At 45.0% G+C, this 26,867-nt stretch overlaps 1 protein-coding gene across 4 annotated transcripts in view; it reads right to left on the minus strand.

Moving 5' to 3' along the window:
- Positions 1-26,867, minus strand: part of NFIA (nuclear factor I A) — a 367,330-nt gene that overhangs the window by 94,817 nt on the left and 245,646 nt on the right. For all 4 annotated transcript variants that reach the window (XM_066626587.1, XM_066626588.1, XM_066626585.1 and 1 more), the window contains exons 5-6: positions 16,472-16,589; positions 9,470-9,597 (exon numbers count right to left, since the gene is read on the minus strand). In XM_066626587.1, the coding sequence (XP_066482684.1) occupies positions 9,470-9,597; positions 16,472-16,589 (246 nt within the window). The remainder of the gene's footprint in view (positions 1-9,469; positions 9,598-16,471; positions 16,590-26,867) is intronic.

Raw genomic sequence — 26,867 nt, forward strand, 5'->3', positions numbered from 1 at the left:
ACTCCCCTGCCCCGCAACACCTTCCCCTGCCCTCCTCAGACCCTTACCCTCGATCAGTGCTTCTGGGCCCACATTCTGGAGGCAGGCACAAGTGCCCTGCGCTGGCCTTGCAGCGTCACAAACTTCTGGGCCACCAGGTGAATCAGGAGACTGACGCAGGGGGCTTGCACCTGCCTCCAGAGGCTGAACGTGGCCCAAGCAGCACAGGTGGAGAGTATGCACCAGTGGCAGGCCACTGGTGCAGGGGTCTGGGGAGGGCAGGGAAGGCATTGTAAGAGCATTCCGGGGTGGAGGGTGGGCGGGCCCATGGATGGGCCAGGAGGGGTGTGGAGCCAGGATCCAGCACTTACACTGGGTCCTAACCCCCCTCCTGGGTAGCACGGCCTAGTATCAGGCTGCTCAGATCTGCACCACCCCTTTAGGTGCACCACCTCTTTACTCAGGAGTTGATTCCCCTTGCCCTGGGTTGCACTGCAGCAGGAGCTGTTTGGGAAGTGCGTGGACTCAGTTGGTTAGCTGGAAGAGGGACTCATTGTTTCTGTCCATCTGCTTGTCCAGCAGGTACCTTGTAACACTGGACCTGCCCAGAGGCAGAGGGAGCTGTTTAAGAAGTGAGTGAACTCAGCTGGTTAGCTGGAGGAGGAACTCGTTGTTTCTGCCCATCTGCTTGTCCTGCAAGTACCTTATAACACTGAGCATGCCCAGAGGCATGAGCTGAAGGGCAAGAGCCAATGGGCTCTTTGCCCGTGACTCTTAGCTTGTGGATCACAGCATAGGAATTGCCTGTTCAACCAGTTGAGAACACCCCAGATGCCAGACCACAGTGGGGGAATCCTGACGTTTCAGGAGCTAAGACAACTGCCACATGGGGACTTGCGCTGCCAAGTGCTGTTTTATAAAAACTGGACAGAGTAATAAAAGAGACTGGAATGACTTTGACACAGGTTGCAACGCAGCCAGCACAAACCCTGCGCTGGATACAGAGCAGGCTGGCCAGCCAGCCTGTTCCAGCATAGGATAGGATAGGGTTGTAACTTACTTCTATAATAAATGGTTTTATGGAAGCTTGAATTCAAACTTGCACTAAATTTTGAACTGGAGACTTAGGTGATGTCGGATGAGGTTTTAATCAGTGAGCCACCACTCAAGGTTGGCAAAAAGAAGGGACCTGAAGGGCAGTCAGCCATATTGGTAAGGAACCTTCTTTACTCCAACAGGTCAAAGTGAGTCAGCTGGTAAATCGCTGATCCCTAGAAAGGCTTTCTGGTCAGGCTTGCTCACTGGTTTGCACAACTAGGCGATTCCACAGCTGCTGGCTATAGAAAGTCTTCTTCCAACTTTTGGATTTGTCTTGTCTTAAACTTAATAGAATTGGCTCTGACAGTCTTTCAGAGGTACAGAAATGCATAAAAGTGGGATGGGCAAGGCTGAGAGAAGAGAATGCTAATGCAACATATCTATCAGTCAGTTTGATCTATCTATCAAATCTAAGAAATCTGCAAGTGAAACCAGTATCTTACAATATATGTCATTCTTCAAAAGGGCCACATAAGTTAGAAAGGACATCACATCTGTGTTGTATTAGACAAGGTAATTTTTAAAAGGGAAAGAAGAAAGTAAAGGGAAAGCATATCATTTTATATCATTCAGCTTCACGAAGTGCATTTGATCATGGCAGATTAAAATAAAATCCCGAAGCCAAGAGCTTTTAGGTGTATTTATGGCTGTGTAACATTTTATACTAGTTCAAAAATGGAGCCAATGCAGAATTGCACCAGTACAAACCCAACTCTGATACTGCCTGATTTTCTTACTAAGCAACCTCTTCAATTATCTCTTCTTGCCTTCCTTCCCTGTTTAGCAAGAGTTATGTGATGAAAGTGCTGAGATAAAGTAATGGCAAGGAGGATACCGCAAAAGGTATTTGAAAAGCAGAAATAATTTACTATATGTCTGCTTTGTTTCACTTCCCTGAGTCTTCCTGTGGTGAAAGGAAATTCATCTTTTCTGGCAGACTCTAGCCTTTTTAGGCCTGAGAGCTCCCCAAGCACACTGAAGTGCAGGTAAATGGATGTGATTCTCCATGAGTACAGCGTTAGAAGCAAGGATTTAATGCTGTGTTTTGCTTGATATATCATGTCCAAGCACAAACAAGGCAATACACACTTGTTTGCAAAAATTACACAAGAGGTAGTAATAATCATAGGATAATCATCTTTCCTGGCCCCCCAAGCACTTAATGAGCATTTGCAATGTCTGGAATTTTGAGAAATATCATCCTTCACCAGAACAAAAGCCAACTGAGAGAAATGGAGTGTAAAACTTCGATTAAAACAGTGATATGGAAGCCCTTTACTCAGGCATGGTGATTGTAGGCGGGGAAGAGATTTGTGGGTAGGGAACAAGCACGGTTGGCAGTCATGTTTTTCTAAGAGGAGTTTTTCTACAGCACCTTCATTTTGGCTCTGCAACATTAATACTATTTTTATTATTATCAACAACAACTAGGTATTTATATGTCGCCTTTCTGGTCATTGGATTACTCCTCTGACTTTATTCAAGGCGGTTTACATAGGCAGGCATTTCTAAATCCCTCAAGGGGATTTGTACAATCATAGAGGTTCTCTCTTTCAAGAACCAACAACATTTCAGAATAGATCTTCCTGGTTTGGTCTCACTTCTGGCCTCCAGTTCGCCCACGCAGGCTGACAAGCAGCTCTCACATGGAGGGCAGCCAAGACGCTTCTTGCTCACACCAAGAGCAGGTGGAATCACTCAGCTGGGCTTGTCAGCTGCTTCAAGGTCTCGCCATTTTCAGCTGTTCAGGGAGCTGCCGGTGTCCTCGAACTGACGATCTTCTGATGTTAACTGCGGGCTAACGGAGGCTCTACCCTCTAGACCAGACCTCCTACCCGCTAGCATAAGCTTACATATAGCTTATGCTTATAGCAATAGCTTATATATTTATGCTACAGGTATATGGCTTTCAGAGCAGCCTTGGGGAAAGGATCTGTTTTTTCTTGGGTAGGATAAAAGTCCCAAGTTCAATTCCTAGCATCTCCAGGTAGTGCTGCACAAGATCTCTGTCTGAAATCTTGAGTAGCTGTTGATGAGGTAGATGAACTAATGGTCTGCTTTAGTATAAAGCAGCTTCTTATGCAATCTCTTCCATACAAGCATAACTGAGGAAGATTTACCACTGATGTTAGAAGCAGTGCTGTTCTAATGCTGTCTAATAGCACAACATGAGAGCAAAACTTCCTTCCATGCAGCATGGCACAAAATACAATACAGAAAGCTCATCCTGCAGAATGGGTGGAAACAAAGCCCCTTCTACATGAAAGGTCACAAAGGGGGGGGGAAACGAATCCCAAGAGATGCAGTCTAACGCCATACTCTGATTATTTAGTCCTACAGTATAACAATTTCAACGAATCATATTTCTGCTCCTGCTAAAAAGAGGTATATCAGAGTAAACATATGGCACAACAGTAACAGCACACAGTGTACAGATACAGTCTATAGATATGAATTACCATAACCAGGGCTGGATCACACATGCGGCTGACTGAAGCAATTGCTTTGACCAGAAGACTAGGGGGAAGCAGTGAACTGACAAGAAATGCCCTGCACACTTCACCTGCTCTAGGAACCTCCCACCCAGCTGCTTCAAAAGGTCCTCCAATTCTTTTCTTGCTGAGAGCAATCGAGGATCAGGGCAGTGGCGACCCACCTCTTTCACTAGTGTCTGCTCTGTGGCAGAGCTGCAAGAAGCAGTAGCCTGGTGATGCTGTTCTGATTCTCCATAATAAGGTCACTTGGTTCCGCCTTCTTCTCCTTCTTGCCTACCTAGCAAGAAGGCAGGAGAGCAGACAGGAGAAAGTAGTTGAACCCCCATATGACTCCTTCTTCACATCTTGAGGCTCTCCTTTTGTCACCACCTTCTCCTGCTTGCTCTTTTCCTGGCTCGGTGAAAACAAACAGGACAGGTGGAGGCATACTGGGATGTTCTGCCCATCTTGTTTGTTTCAACAGGGTTGGCAGAAGCAAGCAGGAGGAGGTGGTGATGGATGGATAGACTTGTGGTAAGACATGGGGAAGATTCCAGTTCACTGTGCTACACTCCGCCTCACCCTCCCTCACCCTCCTTGCCCTTTTGGCGGCTCCTCTTAGGGTGGAGGAGGAGGCTACAACACTAGTGGTAGGGTGCAAGTGTGCTAACTTGTATGTTAAGTTTTGTTTTTAAAAGGGCAAGGAAAACAGACTTGCCCAATATAGGTGACCACTCCCGACAATCAGATACAATCAATTTTTGCCAAGTAATCAAGCTCCAATTATCACTTCGCCTTCTCCGGGTCAATCAGAGGGCAGAGACTTTCAACTATGAAGTTTCCCTTCTTGCTCAAGTGGGTCATTAGAAGCAATGCAGAGATTGGGCAGGAGGTCTGGTCTAGAGGGTAGAGCCTCCGTCTGCCTGAAGATAACATCCACAAGGTCGCCAGTTCGAGGCCACCGGCACCGTGCGACCTTGGAGCAGCTGACAAGCTGAAGCCAAGCAATTCCATCTGCTCTGAGCGTGGGAGGATGGAGGCCAGAATGTGAAGCCAGATCGGACTGAAACACCTTGAATGTAGTTGTTCTTGAAAGAAAGAACCTTCTTTGAAACTGTAAAAATCCCTATTTAATAAGGAATTTAATAAAGCCTGCCTATGTAAACCGCCTTGAATAAAGTCTTGAATAAAGACCAAGAAAGGCGGTATATAAATACCTGTTATTATTATTATTATTATTATTATTATTATTATTATTATTAGTTCCTACAGTAACTTCGCTGGGAAATTCCAGCCAAAGTTAACCTTTTCTTCTCCTCTGTTCCATTTTGCAAATGCTGTCGCAGCCTGGTTCTGTTTTGCATTTAGCAGAGATCTGTTTTTTTCAACACCAGGATGGGATCCTCCTTTCCATTTGAAGCCAAGTTCCAGGTCACAATTCAATGCACCATTACTTAAGAATAACACCCATGGAAAGCAGTGTGTCTACTTCTGAGTAAAAAGGGTTGCAAATATATGCAGCTGCATCTCTCTGCTGTGAATTGAATTGCACACTCCCAGTTATGTGCTATGGGTTGTATGTTGTACGTTGAGCTTCTGGCTTAACACACCAGACACCTTAAAGGTGGATTTGATTCATGGATCTCCTGCAGTGGTTCCCAACCTTTTTCACTTGCATATCCCTTGACAGCCCATTTCCATAAATTGTACCCTTCATATTAGCAAAATGTTTGTAATTAATAATACAAGCCCTCATCTCCTCTATATGAAAGTCCAGACTTCATGCATTTATCACAGTGTTTTCTCTTTTTAACTGTTTGAAGAACAGAAGACTCTGCCTTTGCACTGTTTTGCACCAGAAGTGTCCTGAGAAATTCTGGGTGATTGATCACTTTCCATATTATGTTTCAGCTTTTTTACTGTGCTGGTTTAAAATCACTGGTTCCTAGATGAATTGATGACCAAAAACTAGCTATTGGTGGGGCTTTCACAGTCAACTAGTTACCTTCCTTCCTGCCTTGCTGGCCCTGCAAAGCATTCTGGAACACGACCTGCCTTTTTCTGCCATTATTTCATTCTTTTTCAAGTACCCCTAAAGGTCCTGCTGAGTGCCGTTGGGAGTACATGAATCCCAGGTTGGGAACCACTGTTCTACTGGTATGTTGTTTACAGTGCATGGATAGTGTTAACAAAGAGGTGGTGAAGACCAGAATTTAAAAAGAATAAAAATGTATCTTATGATCTTTTACTATGTTTTTAATAAACTAGAGACTGTACAGTTCTTAGGTAACAATTAGTGGTAAGTTATTTTTCAGGATCTGGCCTCTGGTAAAATCAGACAAAACTATAGTCAGACACTCCCCTAAGTTTAACCCCCGACTTATCCTCATAGAAAATTCCATGATTTGCTCAAAACCTGTCCACAGCTTATCTGTGAGATCGACTTATAGGCGAGTGTCTACGGTAGATTTTATTTTAAATTAAGAACAAAACTTTAAGCCAGGGGTGTCAAACTTGTTTCATACAGAGGGCCGAATAGCATTCATGTTGCCTGTTAAGGGCCGGAAGTGATGTCATTAGGCAGGAAGTGATGTCATTAAACAGGTCTTAACCAAAAATAAGCACTTTTTCTCACTTAGGAGCTCATTAACTACAAATGACAGAAGAGAAAATAAGCAAATCTTTATCATATTTCAAGATATGGGAGAGCCCAATCTTCATGTGGGCTGCCCTTTCAGCAGCAACACCTCAGCACTACTCAGCAGCTGAGAGCCTGAGAGCCGGATAAAAAGCTTCAGCGAGCCGCATCTGGCCCCCGGGCCTTATGTTTGACATCCCTGCTTTGAGCCTTACTTTAAATATCATTATGGGAACATAACTAAAGCACAATTTCAAGCAAGGCTATATTTCTAAGAATGGTAAAAGAATGAACATATCAGCAGTAAACACAGCTTCGAAGTTGTTTCCAGTGGCCCACATTCTCTAGGACTGTCTTTCCAAAGGTTTTTCCTATACCTACAACAGAAAAGCACCCATTTAAAAACTCACAAGTCCTAATCCTTTTCAATCTGGCTTCAGGCCGGGCTTTGGGACAGAAACCGCCTTGGTCGCCTTGGTGGATGACCTACGCCGGGGACTGGACAGGGGGAGTGCGTCCTTGTTCGTCCTGCTGGACCTCTCAGCGGCTTTCAATACCATCGACCATGGTATTCTTCTGGGCTGATTGGCCAAGTTGGGAGCTGGAGGCACTGTTTTGCGGTGGTTCCGCTCCTACTTGGAGGGTCGGTTCCAGATGGTGGTGCTGGGGGATGCCTGTTCGACACTCTGGCCCTTGAGATGCGGGGTGCCACAGGGTTCAATTCTGTCCCCCATGCTATTTAACATCTACATGAAACCGCTGGGAGAGGTCATCCGGGGTTTTGGAGTGGGGTGCCATCAATATGCTGATGACACCCAGCTCTATCTCTCCTTTTCTCCAGACTCCAGGGTGGCGCTTGAGGGCCTGGAGCGCTGTCTGGAGGCAGTGAGGATCTGGATGGGGGCTAACAAGCTGAAATTAAATCCGGATAAGACAGAGGCTCTCCTGGTTCGGAAATCCTCGATGCAGGTGCTGGACTATCGGCTTGCGCTGAATGGGGTTGCACTCCCTCTGAAGGAGCAGGTCCGCAGCTTGGGGGTCCACCTGGACTCGCAGCTGCTCCTGGATTCCCAGGTGGCGGCTGTGGCTAGGGGGGTCTTTGCTCAGCTTCGGCTGGTGCGCCAGCTGCGGCCATACTTGGATCGTGTAGACCTGGCCACGGTGATCCATGCCTCGGTGACATCGAGATTAGATTACTGTAACGCGCTCTATGTGGGGCTGCCCTTGAAGACGGTTCGGAAACTGCAACTAGTGCAGAATGCAGCAGCCCGTGTGGTTACTGGAGGTAGGCGGTTCGACTCTGTCAGTCCGCTTCTCCAGCGGCTGCATTGGCTGCCCATTCGTTTCCGGGCCCAATTCAAGGTGCTGGTATTGACCTTTAAAGCCCTATACTGCTCTGGACCAGGGTATCTTAGAGATTGCCTACTCCTGTACAATCCGGCTCGTCCTCTTAGGTCATCAGAGAAGGCCTTTTTACAAGTACCGCCACCTAGGGAGGTACGTGGGGCAGCTGCAAGAAATAGGGCCTTCTCAGTAGTGGCACCAACGCTACGGAACTCCCTTCCCCTTGACTTAAGAATGGCTCCCTCTCTTGAGACCTTTCGGTGAGGCCTGAAGACCCTTCTGTTTAAACAAGCCTTCTCTCGGCCTTTTAAACATCTTTTTAACATCTTTTAATATTTTTACAGGCCTGATACTTTTATGACTTGCTGCTGCTCTATGCTCTTTTTACCTAGTTTTTATCCTGACTGCTGTTTTTTATGATGTGATAATATGTTTTTATTTGTTTTTAAATTATGTTTTTAATATGTTGTAAGCTGCCTTGAGTCCCTTCGGGGAGAAAGGGGGGGTAAAAATAAAGTTATTATTATTATTATTATTGATTTTTACATACAAAACCCAATGATGTGGACAAAAGTCAAAGAGCTGTGTACATTATAAGGCTGAAGAAGCATTTCCAAAACTTTGGAGAGCTGTGTCAAAATAATAATGCTCACAGGTGGAATTAAGAGAGGCACAGTAGGAGCTTTTTTCACATCTGTTGGCTCCCCCAAAGCTGAAAAAATTTTCTATTACTTTGGCCGATTGGATGGGAATGCTGGCTATATTCCTGAGTCACTTTTACCAAGCAGAGCAGTGAGACGATAGTCTACGTTTTAGCACTCTTCTATTACTTCATCCTTCTTTCATTCCATTAGCTTCTTCCCATACCATTACTAGAAATGTGTTAAGTCACTTTTCTTGTCCCATCTGATATCACAGAATTCTTCTCTTTTCCTACTGCCTTACAGGCCAAAGGCACCAAACCCTTCTTTTCTCCCATTTTTCTAAACAAGGTCCTTCTGGCAATTTACTGAACTTTGCTTTAAGCTCAGCCTCCTTACCTCCACCTTCTGCTATCACACATGACCTTGCTCACCCGAGAAGACCTCATTTGCTCCATGAGAAGAGAGTAATGTAATCCAGTTGCAGACCCAATAGTCTGATTAGATACATTATGTGGGCAGAAACTGTGTGTATTCTTACATGCTCATTTTCAATAAAATCACAAAGAAACAGTCAACTTCAGGTTCTTCCTTTTAGTATGGATTACAAGCAAGTAAACAAATGACATCCCAAGTGTTCATGTAACTTTTAGTATAGCAAAAACTCATATTCTAACTTTTTCAGAATCAGATACTCCTTGCAACAAGAGATATTAAGTGCATACTGAACACAAAAAGTTGAAGGAAAAAGAGAGACACTTGAAAATTAACTAGTCCACAGCGATGCAACAAAAACCAGTCTTCGATGATAAATAGGCGAGATATCATCCAAACCTTCTAATTTTTTGACTCCATGAAACAACATCTCCTACACTGTCATTAAAAAGCCACTGCAGGATAAAATCAATCCCAGCTAACCATAGTATGAAGGTTTTATTTCATTTTAGTGAGATTTGACTATTGTCAATTTATACTATAATGTGACTCTACATACATATAGAACATACAGTCTTTTTTCAGGATGCGCTAACTTACTTCATAGTGATGTTTTGGGATTTGGAAGGTTTGACCCCCAGAGAAAGGTTTTTCCAATACTAAAAAGGCTTATCCAAAATACAGAAATGACAAATGCCAATGGTAGAAAGCACTCAGATTCAGTACTGTTTTTCACACAGTCATACATAAAGCAGTTTCTGTCAGGACTTAAGAGTAAACAAAGAGTAAAGAAGCCCCCTGAGCCATTTGTGAGCATTGCTTAGGATTTGTCAAAAGTCAACTGAATGGGTTTTATTTACCTGGCTCCACTTCATGCCATCCACTTGACTGACTGCCACTTCCTGGAGACCGCCCTTGGCTTGTATAAAATGGCTCTTCACCAGGACTGTCCATTTCATCCTCTACAGATTTGAGACGCTTTGTAGAGCTGTAATTGTGGAACACATATTATTGCATAAACCCAAGTGAGATGTACAGCCACGCTACCTTTTACAGTGCCAGACTATGCAAGCCTTCCAGAGAACAGGCCCCACTGAATACAATGAGACATACTTTTGGGTTCACCTGCATAGGATTTGATTGCCAGGATTTGATTGCCAGGCTTGTAAACTCAGAGAAGCTGCTTGTTCCTTTAAAAGCTTTGGAGTAGCTATTGTGCCTCTACATTTCTTGCTCAACCACTGTAGGGCAATACTAAAGTTCTGCTTGCTTTAGCCCACCAGTGTTTGAGGGTGTGTGGCCAGTAAAGGGACAAAGTGGAAAGTATAGTGGTTGCAAACATCTACATTTTGAAGCTTTTAGAAATGACAGGCAACATTTCCACTACGGTAGCGCTCACAAAGAATACAATCCATGAGTCCCTTCACCTTTCTTTCTCCTTGTTTGAAGAAAAGAAAAAGCCCATTGTTGTACAGCTTAAACTCACAGCTGCCTCTGCTAATAGGAAGGAAAGATAGGAATAGTCAACTGCTGCTGGAGTAAGTAAAGGATGTGGGGGGGGGAAATGGAAGGCTGGTGGGGAAGGTGGAAGGATGTAAGAGTTGAAAACGGCATTCACTAAGCCTCCAAATAAGTTAGTAAATATTTTTTCATAATATTTTGGAGGAAAGACTGGATCACTTTTGAATTGTTTAGAGGTAAATCTCAGCCAGTTTGCTCATCTCTGAGAACCCACAGGTTGACCTGAGTACAGCTCAGGCTTCTCATTCTGGAAGAGATCTATGACTTTCCACTTCAACCATCACACGAGAAATACAATCAGCTTCAAGAGTCATTTGTGATTCACTCTCCCCACAAGACTGTCGTGTGTGCATTGTCCTTACTCAAAATGAGTTCAGCTCATGATGTGGCCTTTTGGAGTCTTACATCATCGCCTGAAATGTGTATATGTTCATTCTGGTTGCCTGGTGAAAAAGGGCCTTGAGGCCACCCATACCACTTCTAACAAGTGGGGTAACCATATGTTGCAGGGATGGGCTGTGGCTTGGATGACTTAGACTCAAGTCGTGAAAACATGCATTTTTCGCAACTTGCATGGACTCGAGTCATGTGTGCCAAAAACCTGGGCACTGACTCAGGGGTTTTACCCTAAAAATGAAATGACTTGAATAGTCTTTTGCTTTTGTGTGTGCTTGCTACTGTTTTGTGTGTGGACTTGCTTGCTTTTTTTTGCGACTTCCGCAGTTTGACTTGCTTTTTGAAAAGACTTGAACTCGAGTCAACTGACTCTTAAAACGTTTCTGGATGAGTCACAATTGCACCCCGTTATGACACTTTGTCACTTGAGTCAAGGGGCGGAGACTCTGGATGACTCAAAGAAGTGGCTCCGGTCTATCTCTGTTAAGTTGGTTGCCTAGACTAGTGTGGCCATTTTTAGACTTGTTACTCCACTTCTCATGAATCTGATAAAGCACACTGAGGTCCTCCAAAGCTTACACAGAAATAAGCTGGTTACTTTTTATGGGGATGCAAGACTCTTGTTTTTTTCTGCAGCTAACACACACAGTGACTTGTCTGGAAGTTGTTGTTAGGGACAAGACTTTCCATTTAATGTAGCAGTGTTTACTACATAGAAAAGCATCATCATTATGTGAACTATTATTATGAGCAAAGTGATGTAATTCTCCCTCTCTTCTGTTCACCATATTCATCAAGGAACACAGTCCCACAGAGAACCAGATAAGCAAAGATTAGAAAAAATGGGGGAAAGATTCAGAGAACACCTAGCCATAAGTTAATATCTCAGGAGCCACATGAGTATTATGGGTACTATCTAGTGTGGGCAGCTAGGTGAGAAGTATCTCATGATGTCTTTAACCACCCCAAATTCACTTCAGCTTTAAACTAAAAACATTTTTAATGTGATCACTGCAGTACGGAGATGAAACAGAAAGAGATTGTTACTCATTACTGGCCACACAGATTTCACACACAGCCTGAATGGAAAGATAGCCTTTATGCTGAGCTCTGAAGGTCAATTGACTTTGACTCTGACAGAGTTATATGGAGAATTGCAGAGCCAGGGCCCTTCAGCTTCTTCAGCTATAGCAAGAAGAAAAGACCATACTGAGAAAAAAAGTCCTATTGAATTCACTTTCCAAGGAAGGGTCAGCAGATATTACATCTTTTGTCAGCCTTGTTGTGCATATTGTACATACTATGCACAAAGGAGACAGAAACTCCCAAGGGTAAGCTGCCTATCCTAAGCCCAATTAGCACTGCTCACTCCTGCGCTGCCTGGGCATCAGCTGTCACAAAGGTGCTTTGCCGTCAGCGGTGAGCCCGCAGCATGAGCATAGAGGCCAGTGCTGGCCTGTGCTGGGCCTCTGTGCCACCCAGATGCCCAAGAGGAGTGCGGAGTGGTTAGCTTCCCCGCCATATGGTGGGGAGGCTTTTTGAGGGAGGGGGAAGGCAGGGAGGGAGCAGAACAGGGCAGAGAGAGGGTGGAACAAGGGCAGGATCAGGCCTGGGAGGGGGTAGGGATAGCAGCAGATGCTGCCATTGCATCCTATACCCTCTTCTGAGCCACAGAGACCGAAACAGGTCTCCTTGGTTCTGCACCTGCTAAGTAGTGGGTGCACATCCGAGTAGACCCATCAGGGCCGCCAGGGCTCAACATGGGGTAAGGGAACAGCTGTTCAGGAACCCCGACCTCACAGGATACAGTGGTAGTCATTGCTGTCTTCCTGGGTGTTGGGGAAGCTTAGGATTGGGCCCTAAATGTTCTATTGAGTGAGGCTAGAAAAAGATTGTTTACTGTATTAGAGATCTGTTGCATGGGAATTAAAAAAAAAGTCCAAAGAAAGAAAAAAGCTGCCGTAATTCGCCTTTATATAAAGATAATTCAAACTAGCTCTATTTGGAATTTTGCTGAAGAAAGGCATGTGAAGTGAATTTCTTCTACAATATGGGAAGACACTAACAAAGGGATCACTACCATCTGGGGGACAGGGCAGGTTTTGCTTCTTCCAGTGTGCCCCTGATTTTTGTTCCTTTATTTGCTCACACAGATATCAATAGGAGAATATTTTTTTAAAGTATCATACTAATAAGACACAGCTAGTTTGAACATAAATGTGCAATTCTGAACTTGTTTTGTTCTTTCTGTTTTAAATTTTTTATTTGAGGTTAGGCACTTACTTTTCAAAACATTAAAACAGGGATTCTTGACATTCTGACCAAAACTCACATACTTTGGATATTCGGACCAAAGTATTTTAGAGCCCTGACTTTGCATTCAAAGCATTTTTAATGTCAACATGAGCCATTTTTGCCAACATTAAAATTGTTATCTGGATAACTCTGCCAAGGACCAAACTACAGTTGGCATTAAATCCATTGTTAGAGGACAGACTCACACCCCAATCCTACCCACACTTTCCTGGGTGTAAGCCCCACTGACTGCAATGGAACTTACTTCTGAGTAGACATGCACAGGATTGGGCTCTTAATGTGGAAGCAAACTGGAAGTGGTCCTTTTAACACTACTATTTAGCCAGGGATGGAGAGTTTAAAACAGTTCCTCCCTTCTGCCATTTTCAAACCAAACACTGTCTCCCCCGCCTCAATGGTGGTTTGCTCCTAAAGTGAAAAAAATAACTTTAGGGGCAAACAACCACTTTAGGGTGGATTTTGGCAAGAAATCGACTTGGAGCAGTGGTTCCCAACCTTTAGGAGGTCATGGACCACCAAAACAAAAATTGTAATTAACATGGACCACACTACTCCCCTGCACACAAAAAATACAATTAAATCTGTAATAATTAGAGAAAATTTAATAGAGATTTATTCTTTCTAGAGAAGATTTCTAGGTTGCTGCTTTTGTTGTCAGCTATGGCTGCAGATGGTCCATTGTCTGCTCTCTCTGTTGGTCCATGGAAGCATCTTCCAAGCAAGTGCCCCCCATGGACTACCAGAGAGGGTGGAGAATGGACTGCCTACAGCTGCAGCTGACACTTCATTGACGGCTACAGACTGTTCTCCACCCTCTCTAGTGGTCTGTGGGGGAGCGCTTGCTCAGTGAGATGCTTGAAGTGATCAAAGGTGCTCTTTTTTCTGAGATCTCCTGGACCACTTCTCAGGGTTTCACGGACCACCTGTGGTCCCCAAACCACAGGCTGGGAACCAGTGACTTGGAGGGAAGTGTTAAACCTCCTCCCACTCACAGTATGCTGGAATCTGGGATCAGATCATTCCCCTTTCCTTACAACTTCCCTTGCAACTAATTGTTAGAAGTAGAAGGACGACTTCTAGCCCACTTTTGCTTTAATCCTATCTTCTAATAATACATTCGATGTCACATGTGTCATGGAAGAGGAGGGGGACTTCCAGCAAACATTGCTAATGCAGGGCAGTGATGCCTAGTGCCAAGCACTCACTCCCTTTCCATCCCCCACTCTTCCAAACAATTTAACATGCAGACCCAGTAGATCCAGTCTATTGTCACCAGCCCAAGAGATCCGGTTCCCAGAGGGGTTCCCTGGGTGAAACCTCTCCCCAAAACCGCTATATAGGGTTGTTAAAATGCTCTCACTCTGCCAGTAATACCTGCAGAGTGGAAAGGCTGACAAATCCACTGATCCCAGAACATGGCAGAGGTTTTAAACAAAAAGGTTTAATTGAGAAAAAAACAATTTAAACAGGCTTGGTTTTTCACAGGTAAATGTACCTGAAGCTGAGGTAACCAAAAGCTCCCAACGACTGGGTGGGGAAAACAAGTTAATATAAACAAAACCTGGCATGCCTGCCTTATTTTTGGTCCCCTCTCAATTTCCCTGTTGCTTTCGCCAGCCTTCCACTCTGCTCACCAGATAGTGGGCTGTGCCTGACTTGCCAGTCTGAAGCACCCAAAGAGAGAGAGAGAAAAAATCTCCCAGGCTTGGAAACCCTCCTCAAGCTTCACCTCACCAGCTCTCCAACTGGTCAACTCCCCATTGTACCTGAATAACTTAGGGGGGGAAATGAAGTACATCAGAATTGGAAGAAAACTGGGGGGAAATTCTCCCAGAAACCACAACTGTTCACCATTTCATCACTGCATGGAAGGCTACTATCTTAGGTTTATGTACTTGGAAGTGTTAAAGAAATCAATGGGATCATATTTCTAAGTAAATATGTTTAGGACTGGGCTGTAATAAGCCTGTAACTTTAGGACTTTTTTATTTTATCTTAATAAGGAGCAGCCTGTGAGGAAAAAACAAACACATTGTGAAGTTATTAGTTACTGACGCTGTTTATAATAGGTTTTTTTTTTTAATCTGTGTCAGGTATTTGCAGAAGCACAAGAGTGACAGCTGAGCTTTCCTTTTAAATATTATTAACAATCTGCCTGTTCTTTCATTTCTGAAATAGAAACAAACATAGCTGGAGACTAATGGCCAATCCTATAATGTCTGGCTGACAGTGGAATGCATGTTTTGCTAGCTCAACTGTTTTATGGCTGTTGTAGAGCAGCCACCAACGGTATGTGCTGCTGAGTCACCGGTGGATAGGCCAGACAGGCCTCCTGGGCACCACTAGACTGCCAAAGATCCACTGCTTGAAGTAGGCTGGCTGGGGAGGCAGGATGGAGCAGAGGGTAGGGTAATGGGATAGTGACAAGGGTGAATCAGGCCCAGGAAGGTAGAGGGTTGGGAGACAATGGTACCTGCCAAATCCTAACTCTCTTCCTGGGACTGATCCACCTGCATGGCTCAATGCAGACTTGCACCAGCTACTGAGCTGGCACAGGTGTGAGTTGACCCATAGCAGCTGCTGGGGCTTACACCGGGGCAAGGGATCAAATGTTTTCTTACCCCGAGGAGGCCTCTAGAGGCCTACCCTCCTTGTTGAATACAGCGGTAGCCATGTTGGCGCCACGGTATCACTGCGCAGGGAGTCAGGATTGGGCTGTAAAATATAGTATGATGCTGTTGTATGTTTTCACAGCCTTATTCTGTTCAAAGGGACATTGCAATGGCAAACCACCTGGGGGCTTTGGAAGAACAGCCTTCCGTTAGGCTATTTGATCTGGCTCATCTTTACTGAGCCTTGATACAGCTCAACAGATCCCTCCAATAGGTTTATTGTTTGTAAGTTGAATAGCTGGCTGCTGTGCATCTGTGTGGCCTGTTCAGCTCCCCAGACATGCTTGCTTCTAACTGACCACCTGAGCAACTATTCACAAATTGAGTATTCCTGGATTAAACCCAATTTAATTTAGATGTGCAAATAGTGATGTGATTACTGCTTGAAATACAACAGTGTGGAGACAATTCCATGTGGCAAGTCATTTGTCTAAGCAGTTCCTGGTACCCTTTCAGCAATTTCAGTTATGCCAACGCAAACTCCTGAACCTAGTGTAAATTGAGCCTTAGAGCCCAATCCTATGCAAGTCTACTCTGACTAAAGTCAATGGGGCTTACTCCCAGGAAAGGGTGGATAGGATTGGGCTGTGCATCAGCTCATTGCCAGTTATACTCACAGGGACTTAGCTATCTTATTTCAGGCACCTAAAAAAGTTTTGAAATATTTTTAATCCTTCTGTGGATCTCTGTCTTTTTTATTAGTTTTATCCACTGATCTATATCAAGTTTCTAGTTAATTATATATACATAAAGCAATAGAAGAAGAATTTCTTGTATAGCATTGCAAAACTCCCCTTGTAAATAAAGAGTTCTGAGAGCATTTCCACTTTATTTTTTAAAAGCCTCCATGTCTCAGGCAGAATATCTCAGGGTACTAAATGACAGCATTATGTCATTTTGAAAATGTCCACATAGTCAGGTTTGCTGTAACCCAATATCATGCACAGGTCAAATTACCTGGTAGAGGAGGTGCTTGGTAAAGATCTCCTCATTGCTCCTGGGCTCATGCTATAATATGAAGAACTTTCCAAATCCGAGAGTGAGAAATTAGGGCCTGTTCCTGCGGCTATAGGTGCTGTGGAAACAAAGGAAAGGAAGTCAGTAAGTCATGTGAAAAGGGAATAATTAAATTTCAAAGATTTGCTTTCACCTTAATGACTTTACCCAGCATATAGGTAGAAAGGTATGAGTTAATTGGCACTGTAATCTGGAAGATTAAAAGTTCATTATGCAACCTTATGATTAAGGCCTTATTTGAAGGTCTTCTTCCTGATGGCAAAGTCTGATTTTACACCAATATATTTCAATAGCTTCTCTCTAAGAAACTTAGGAATATTGTTTCTTCATAGACTGTTTCCCTATGCCGGGTATTATTGGATATCTCAGCAGTACTCTCTCACTAGTCCTCACTGTTTCCTGCCCTGTGCACTTGATTAAGGTCTTCCTTTGTTACATTTTCTCTTGACTGTTACAAATGTGAGTAATGAACTATTTTTTCACAATGATATTACTAACCCCTTTCTCTACAGTGTAAAGATAGAAGGTCATGAATCTTCTGCCATCAATAATATGGATCTGGTATCATCCACATAAGAAGTCACTAAAGGCCTTTCCTGATGAATGTTTTATTGCACGATAAACGTGCAGTTGTTGGTTGTGGAAGAACCAAAGGCCTCTTTCTCATTTGGCATGGTCTTTTGTAAAGATATAGTATTTTCTCAGCACTTAAAAACACAACATAGCTCTGAAAAAATATGAGCAGCTGTTAGTGACAGTGAGTATTGTGTGAAATGTGGTTGTTCAAATAACAGTGGTATCAACCTGGGCTAATTCAAATATAAATGTTCCTCATTCCATGAATGTGAACCACTAAAGAAACACCATAAACAGAGATCCTATCACTCTGCAATGGAAGAAATTCACAGCAGCCAACAGTGCTGCTGTGAATAGCAGTGTTTTCCATAGCAGTGGTCATATTTTTACCCACACTGCTCTAGGTCCATGCTGTGTTCTTGGCAGTATGAGTACTCAAGATGGCACCCACCAGAAGACGGTTGTGCACTGTGAAAACTGCAGTAAAAGTAAATTTATTTTCCTCTGTTAAAACACCCACCTGGGATTCTAAAAACAAATTAAAACCCTCCAAACTGGTATTTGGTGAGCCTGAAATGAAGTGCAGTGAACTACCTAAACAAAACAGGGCTTTGAACGTGACAAATGCTTCTGTGCATAACCCTAGTGCTGAGCATGCACATATGAACCATTGATAAGTCACAACTGATTGTGTGGCTTGCTTGTGTGACCAGAGTTGTCAATAGCACAGCGCTAGGCATAATGAAAATCTGAAATTTCCAGATTTCTTAGAGCAGTGGTTCTCGAACTTTGAGGGAGCTTTACTCCTTCAGTAAGTTCTTGCGGGGGAGGGACTAGAGCAGCGACACGATACCCAGGATCGCGCTGGTAAGGAGGGTGAGTGCTTTGCACTTACTTTCAGAAGGCAGGGCTGCAGTAGGCTACAGGAGGTGTGGGCAGCCCTGCACAGCGCTCCCCGAGGCTTGGAACGTTTGCTAAAAGCAGGCGCAAAGCACCTCCTGCAAAACGGAAGTGCTTTGCGCCCGCTTTTAGCGAACGTTCCAAGCCTCAGGGAGCACTGTGCAGGGCTGCCCACACCTCCTGTAGCCTGCTGCAGCCCTGCCTTATGAAAGTAAGTGCAAAGCACCCCCCCTTGTCCCCCTTAGCGACGTGATCCGCAGGATCACCTCCCTCCAGTTCCCCCGCCCCTTAAAGGGATGGGGGAAGCGTTACAGGAACTGGTAGGTCACGACCCACCAGTTTAAGAACCACTGTCTTAGAGAGATGCTGAATTCATAGCGGTGACTGAGAAAAATGTATGTTTTGCATCTTGCTGATCAACCCTGATGCAACATTGCATGGTATTAAAAAATAGACACTATGTACCAGTGTAAAGAGAGTCAGCCAGGATGGTGTAGTGGTATGGGAGTTAGTCCTGGAAGATTCAGGTTCAAATCCCCACTCAGTCATGAAGCTCCCTGGGAGACCATGGGCCATTCACTATCTCTCAGCCTCACCTATCTCACAGGGTTGTTGTGAGGGCAAAAAGGAGGGGAGAAACTATGTATAGCATCCTGAGCTCCTTGGAGGAAGGGTGATATGAAAATGTGAATGAATGAACAAATAACACCATCCATTGGGGACCCTCAGTTCTGGTGAAGCAACACCTAATAGTGCTTCTGAGTCAATGCCAGTGCGCTTCTCCTGCCTGATGCTAGTGGGCTGCAGAAGAAGCTTTACAGAAGCTGAGCTACTGACAAACCATTGTGAGGGTTTCTAAGGGCCAGCACAATGGTTGGATCCTCCACTGTGTACCTTTTCCGGGAACAACAAGTACATCAAGGGCTCTTGTGTGGCTGAAAAAGAATTAGATGCTTCCACGGCAATGCCACTTTAGCTTCATGGACACAAATTTCTCTTTGCAATGGTGCAACTGAGGTGGACACAAACAGCTTATACTGAGTCAAACAAGTAGAGATCCTTCCTAGCACTTCCTACCTGGTAGCCTTTTCCCTAGAGGTACCAAGAAATAGGCTCAGGACCTTCCGTAAGCAAGCTGCTGTTCTACCACTGAGCCCTTGAAGATCATATTGCTAAGCTGTTGCAGAGGAGCTACTATAGTGTGTTTTATACACTGTGGTTAAAGTACAATCCTATGCTACAGAAAAAACAAAGGGCACAATCCTATGCATGTCTACTCAGAAGTAAGTCCTATTTTGTTCAATGGACTTGTTCTCAGGAAAGTGTGGACAGGATTGCAGCCAAAGTTTCATACAACTTACTTACAAAGTTGACTCACTGGAGACTATGGACTATTCTAAGAAATGGTTAAAGAAGTGCTGAATGCTTTGATAGCAATGCATTTTAAAAGAACAGGATGCAGAAAACGTACGATATTAAAGTGATGTAATGATATCTAAGAAATTGTCAGGAAATAATTTACAAGAACATTCTAAACTCATTTTCTATCTTTCTTTAACTATAATATGCTTCCTGTGCAATTGGTGAATGAACTTTTTTTTTCAAAAAAGTATTGTAAAATTAACTCATTTTATCAATTTGTGCTGTCTGCTAGAGTTTCCTGACAGCAGAGACAAGGGGCTGTAAAACTGATGAATTTGCAAGGAAAAAGAAACCAGTGTAAGTAATTTGTGTAAAAGGTAACACAGACATAGACTGCTATAATTCAGAAACCCTGCAGATAGCAAACTGCTGCAGTGTGAGCAGTTATGTGTTAGAAAAATGGCCATGCTGCAGTCAGACTGACTTGAATGGAAATCAATCATCAAGGTACACTCTGCAGCATCCAAGACACAGTTTTAGCAACTTCTGGGCCAAACATAGTTGTGCTTTCAAAAGCCTTTGCTTGATAAATCTTCTTTCACACAAGACCTACAGATGGCATACCTGAAAGGTTAACCATCTGTTTTCAAAGCAGAAGAAATAAAAGCATAGGACTCTCATCGGCTACAGTATTTATCAAACAGGTTCATTTCAGAGAGGAAATGAAAAGCCTTGAAATGCAGCCCAAGCATGTATACTCAGAAGTGAGGGGAGTCAGTTCCACCATAGTGGATTTATTCTCAAGTTGTGGCTGCTGTTAATTTACGCTAAGCAACTCCTGGTTCTCTGTGTCGTCATTCCAGTAGGTCTAAGTTTCCTAAAGTGTAATTCTACCTCTCTAATAAGTGGGAGGGATGGGACATAGGGTTGTGTGAAATATTCTGCCAGTAGACAACTCAGGCCAAATATAAAGTGACAGGGAGAGTGACAGGAAATAGCAACCCTTCCTTTTTTAAGGAAATGTCATATGCAGCATAGTTTACTTGGTACTTGGAAATTAGCCATTGGTTAGATGTGATCTGCAACTTGTGTTACGCTAGATTAGAATCTGAACTCCTTTTGGAAAGAGAGCTACTCAGCAGGGGTGACAACTGACAGTGTTTTGACTGGACTGGTTGCTTTTTTCGGTTTGGGGTTGACTGCCAGATGAAATGCTTTTTCAAAAAGAAGGATGCCTGTGTTTCATACTTACAGCCCAATCCTGAGCTTCCCAGTACCCAGGGCTGCAGCAGTGCCAAAATGGTTGCTGCTGCATCCTGTGGTTGCTGCCGGCTCCTGACATCTCCTCAAGGGAAAGGGACATTCATCCCCTTCCCCTGGGTAAGGGAAGTAGTCCCACAATGGGGCTACTTGACTATGTGCTGGCTGTTTAGCCGGTGCAGCCAGCGTGAGGCTTGATGCGGGGCTTTGGATCCTGCGGAACAAGCTCCACTGGTCCTGCCTCTCTCTCGCCCCACTCCCTCCCCTTGCCACACCTTTCCTTGCCCTCCTCCCACAGTGGAGCGCCTCCCTCCACTTCCCGGTCCATCACCCAGAGCTCGCCCAGAGTGCCAGGTGGTGGTCAGCGCTCCTTCGCCTGGTGCTGGTCCAGCACGGGCTTGCACTGGGCTAGCTCTGGCGCTGGGCTGACGCTAATTCTCACAGGTGTGCCTTACAGCATGTTTGCAACAGCGCGCGCCGGCGGTGGGCCAGCACAAGCTGTCAGGATTGGGCTCCTAAGTATTTTATTAGTTAGTGATTGTATGTGTACTGTGGACATACCACACATATTGGGCAGCAAATATGGGAAGGGAACCCTTCTGGAAGATTTACAATGAGTTGTGCACTGCAAGGGTGACAATTTAAAGTTGGAGGAAAAGAGGTGGCTGCTGCAGCAGTGAGCCAATGATTGGTCCGTCTGCCATTGGTCCGTGAGCCATGATTGGTCCGTCTGACACACTGAGCCTCAGGGGGTAAGGCTACTTGTGGCAGTAGTAGCCCAACTCCAATTCATTGCTACTGAGGAAAAGCCCCAGCTCATCTCAAAGTCCAGTTCCAGGCAGTTGGGAAAAGGCTCCTCATAGAGTGTGCGCTTTGCAGGCAGAAGGTCTCTGGTTAAAACTCTGACATCTCTAGGAAAGACCTCTGCTTGAAACTAAGAGAGTCATGCCAAACCATGCAGACAATACTGTGCAAGTTAGACCAATGGTCTAGCCAGTGGCTTGAGAAGGGAACCTCACATGATCACTTAATGGGACTCCTTGCAGTAGTGGGCAGCGCTAGCTGCAGGCTAGCTTGCCTGCCCATCAAGTTTGTAGCTGAAAGTTGCACAGCCAGAGAGGAGGCAGCTGGAAGTGCCAGCAGCATTATTCAGGTCAGGGTTGAGTGTTCTGTTTGTGTAAGAAAGAGGGTTGGGGAGTGTGCACATGTGTCTATGTATGTGTTGTGTTCATGTGTGCGTGTGAGAGAAATAGACAATGTACATATAGGAATGTTTTCTTGTGTGAAAATGCTGACAGGTTTTGATTCACTGACTGTCCATTAGTCAGACTTTCAACTATAAATAAAATTAGTAAACATATAGTGCAGTAATTCTCAAAGGGCGCAATCCTATCCTGAGCTGGAACAGGCAAGCCAGGAGGCTTGCTCTGTATCCAGCACTGGATAGGGGCCAAAAGCAGCTCAGCCACAGGCAAGGGGAAACTTTTCCCCTTAACTCTGGGAAAGGTGCCCTTCCCCCTATGGATCTCCTCGGACTTGCGCCACCTCTTGAGGTGGCACAAGTCCAAGGAGAGTGGAGCGGCTTGAAGCTGCTACGATCTCCCCAGGAACGGGAGTTGGGATCTGGCATTAACTGCTGGATCTCAGTGTCGAATCCCGCTCCCCCACCCTCGGGCCCACCCACCACCTGCCCTCCCCCAACCAGGAATGTTTCCCTCCTGCCTCCTCCCTGCCCCCACCTACTTCAGAGCCTTGCATCGGCCCAACTGGGCCGACGCAAGCCTCAGTGCGTCTGTCAGCGCAGAGGCGTGTTTTAGCCTCCGCAGGCTGACACACCTCTGCGCACTGGTCTAGCCAACTCCCGAAGAGGTGCAAACATGCCTTACGGCACATTTGTGACCCTCCTGAAGTCCCGACCTCAGGGGACTTGTGCCGGCCCAAGTGAAGGACTAGATTGTGCTCAAAATCTCCATGAATTCAAGAACTGCTTGAATTCATGGAGATTCATGGCAGTGAGGACTGGGAGGGGGGATGTGCCTTGGCGGCCATAGTGACTGCGGTGCCATAGGCACCCAGAAGCTTGTCTCCCTATTGGGGGGTGGTCTACAAGCCTTGGAGAGGGTCTGGGAGGGCCGCAATCCCCTTTGTGGGTTTTCCCCAAGCATCTTATCATTCCAACCTTCAGACACTTGTAATGATTAGACACTTGGGGGAGCCCTGAAGAGGGGGCTGCAGGCCTCCTGGACCATCTCCAAGCCTTGCAGACCCCTCCTCCCAGGGGGACACACTTCTGGGTGCCTGGTGTGTCACTGCAACTGCTTCTGGTGCTGCCAGTGCACCCAGTCCTGGGCCACTACCCTTAAGGGGGAATGGCCCTTTTTTACATCCTATGGTGGATCGCGACCCATCACTTTGAGCACCAGTGACATAGTGCCTTCCAAAAGCTGACTTCATTAATGATATACTGCATAAGTCTGTATTATTCATGTGACCACATGTAGTATGTGGCTGGGTCACATGGTCAAGTTAGACAACTGAGGGCGCAATCCTAACCCCTTTAAGGGCAATGCAGCTCTGAGGTAAGGGAACAAACATTCCGTTACTTTGAGGCAGCCTCCGTGAGTGACACCCAACTGCAGGATGCAGCACATGTCCCATTGGCACCGCTATGCCAGTGCTGGAAAGCACTGACATATGGGGTTAGGACTACGTCCTGAATCTTGCTTTGTGTTTCTAATCCAATTTGGCTCTGTATTATGTTCGGATGAGCTCTGTTCACCTGGTATCAATATATGGAAGTATTGTGCACCAATTCCTTGGAAGTTGTGCATAAAAGAGAATTTTCTAAAAGTACTAGCTTCTGCTTTACCCTTTGACCCAATCAGGCTTTCACGAAGAGCTTCAAACTAAGGGCCCAATCCTATCCAGGCCACTGCCCTGCGATACAGTGGCACCAGGGAAACAGCCAGAAGTCTTCTCAGGGTAAAGAAACTTTGATTCCCTTACCTGGGGGAAGGGTCAGCTCCCTACAGCCCCTTTGGGTCTATTCAGAGCTGCACCAGCTAATTAGAAGGTGCAAAACCTAGGAGACGAGTGTTGGGCTCCAGGACCTAGAAGGAGGGATAGGATTCGACAGCAGCAGAAGCTGCTATTCCTGCCCGCAGGCTGCGATCCCCACCCCAGCCCGCCCACCACCCAGTTTCACTCCTCCCCCACCTTCCTACCACCCTCCCCCCACTCAGAAATGCCTCCCAGTCGCTCAGCAGGAAGCTTAATGCTGGCAGGCCTCCCACCGGTGTAGAGGCCCAGTGCCCTTTCCTCTCCCAGCCATCGCAATGTACCTTACGGCAGGTTTGATGGCCATTGCTGGGGCAGTTTGTGGGCCACTGGTGCTGCCTGGCATTAGGATTGGGCTACCTACCAGTTTAGCAATAAAGGGTTTCCTCAAGAAATCCTGGCAAGTGACAGTGCATAGCTAGCATATGAACTGTTAACAAGCTTGCAAACCAGATAATCTTTTTTATTTTTTGTTCAAAAGCAGAGTATTTTAGACTTCACAGAGACATGTTTAACAGTATTAAACCAGTATCCACAGAAGGCTCCAGTGCTCAGTGTAGTGAGGTTTCTGTGGCATGCATGACTACATGGACCTTCCTGATGGCCTTGTGGGACACTAACAGCATAATCCTAGGTATGTCTACTCAAAAAATAAGTCCAGCTGTGTTCAACAGACCTTACTCTCCAGAAAGTGTGCATATGATTGCAGTCTAAAGGGGCTGATGGGATCCCCCCCCCCTTGACCAATATTATAGAGCACTGGAGAGGCTGTTCTAGTGCTGCATCCTTCACAAAAGAAAAGAAGCTTGCAGTTTTGTTTTACAATACTAACTTTTTTTAGTGACGGTAAATGTATGAAAGTTACATATTAAAGCAAATCATATGAATAAACTACTTTAAAAAATACACTGTCCAAACAGTGCCAGAGGGAGAAGTCACCATGCCTCAAAATGATACTGAAATCTAAGGCAACGTGATTCTAAACATTTCAAGTCAATTCCAAACCAATGCATAGTTCACCTGTACAAAGATCCCATTTGAAACAGAAATGAATGCAAAGGAAAGTGAATTTACTGGATGACGAACCAGCTTTTCCTTCAACCTCTCCTCTGATTGATGGGTGTAAAGCTTGACTAACTGAACTAATACTCCTGGGATCCAGTTTCAGCTGACAGGGTGGTCTGGTCACAAACCCCTATATACACATGGGATATATTTCAGTCACTGGAACTACAGGATGAATTTGCTCAAAAGTGTTACCCTAGCTAACAGGCACCATACTAAAATTAATAATAAAAACGTACACAGGTCTGGACCATATCTATCCTTGTCAGTTCATTAACTCAAAATTTTCCAGATAGGTCCAGAAAAAAGAATTGAAAAATTAACAAAACTATCTGGGATATTTGAGTTTAGGCATTTCTCATGTAAATGGAATACTGAAATATTCAGCTGTATTCATATTCTGTGGAATGTGGCACAGGCTTTGAAATGCTCACATGTGTTTGGCTCTTCTTCATCCCCACTACGCCATTTTCCTAATGGATATATCTGCTATATAATAGCCATACTCTTGCAAGGCCATTTGGATACTGCAATCCTCAAGTCCCTGTTTGAAGTGAAAAAAGACATCGGAAACCTCTTCCAGTTTCCAATCATGAAACCAGAAGTGGTTTAAGATAGCTTTTTATCCCTCAAACAGGTTTGGGGACCCCTGCAGAGGTCTCTATAGACTCCCCGCACCCCACCAGAGGCTGATGCTGAATAAGGTAAGTCAATTCCTCCAATCAGTGTGATCTTGGGGATTGCATTGCTGCCTTCCCCCGCTCCTTAAGGGGCCAGAAACAGGACTTCTCAGGCTACAGAGTCATGAAGCTCCAGTTTGAAAATCTCTGCTCTATACACTTAAAGGATTGTACTGTAGGACTATTACTGGTGGCCCCTCATGTAAATCTGGGAATGTGCTTTTGTGGATGTGCACTATCTTCTCTGTGTGCAACCCCATTCATTCTCTCACACACTTTCCCAGTCACATAAACACACAACCACACTGACACTATTCACAAGCAATATTAATATACACATGACTTACACTACTGTAAGAGTTCACCAGTATTTCAACAGCGTTGCCTATATTTCCTTCTGCTAAATTCCTGCCACCAACAACATTGAGCCCCATATTGTATGTCCCTAGCTCTTTTGTACTAACCCTTTTATAAACTTGTGACCATCTGGAATTTTCACTAACATTCCATAACACTTCAGCAGCGAAGGGTGCAATCCACGGAAGGACTTGGGCCAGTGCAAGTCCCTTGCACCAGCCCAACAGTGTTGCAAAAGTGCCGTAAAGCACTCTCACACCACCAAGAGAGCATGGAGGCCAGCCCAACCCACTGGGCTGGTGCAAAACTAAGCCTGTGCCAGCCGAGTCAGGCTGGCGTGGGAGTTGGGGGTGTGTGGAGAGGGCGGAAAGGAGCGTTCCGGAGCGGGGAGGAGGGTGGTGGTGGGCAGGCCCATGGGTGGGTCACGGGTGAGCAGGGGGTGGGACCAGGATCCTAACCTGGTCCCTGGCAGCCCGGAGTAGCTTGGTTCTGCACCACCTTTTGAGGTGGCACAGATACAAGTAGCCCCATTGGAACTGCTGCAGCTTTAACCGGGGTAAGGGGACAGAATTTCCCTTGCCTCGGGCTGAGCCGCAACCGGTCCCAATCCCACTCTGGAAATGGGGCACACCAGCCAGCCTCCCTGTGCCAGTGCGGTTTAGGATTGGACTGACCATCAATGACTTGCTGAAATGAAGTGAAGAGGTAGTTCCTCTTACAGCTGGTGCCTATGGAAACTTCAAAGATTGCAGTCTGTATTTATTTGGATTTTTAAAAATATTATTATGGCAACTTTCCCCAAACATTTATTTTTCTGCACATCTGCATACTCCGTGCTTTAACTAAATATCTTGTTAATTTTTTTACAACTGTAATAAAAAAATTATTTAAAGTTTGATTTGACTTCACAAATAGACATATAGGTGTTTTCACTACAGAGCAGCAAAATGACATTATATTTAGGGTTAAAAAGAAGTAACCCTAGGAGCAAGCATACCTTTCAGACAGCACACCCTTTCCGCAATAGATTTAATGAACAGAAGAAGACAAAAAGATGTTAAAAAGTGGCTAAAATCTGT

This window comes from Tiliqua scincoides, chromosome 4 (genome assembly GCF_035046505.1).
Source record: "Tiliqua scincoides isolate rTilSci1 chromosome 4, rTilSci1.hap2, whole genome shotgun sequence".
Taxonomy (NCBI): Eukaryota; Metazoa; Chordata; class Lepidosauria; order Squamata; family Scincidae; genus Tiliqua; species Tiliqua scincoides.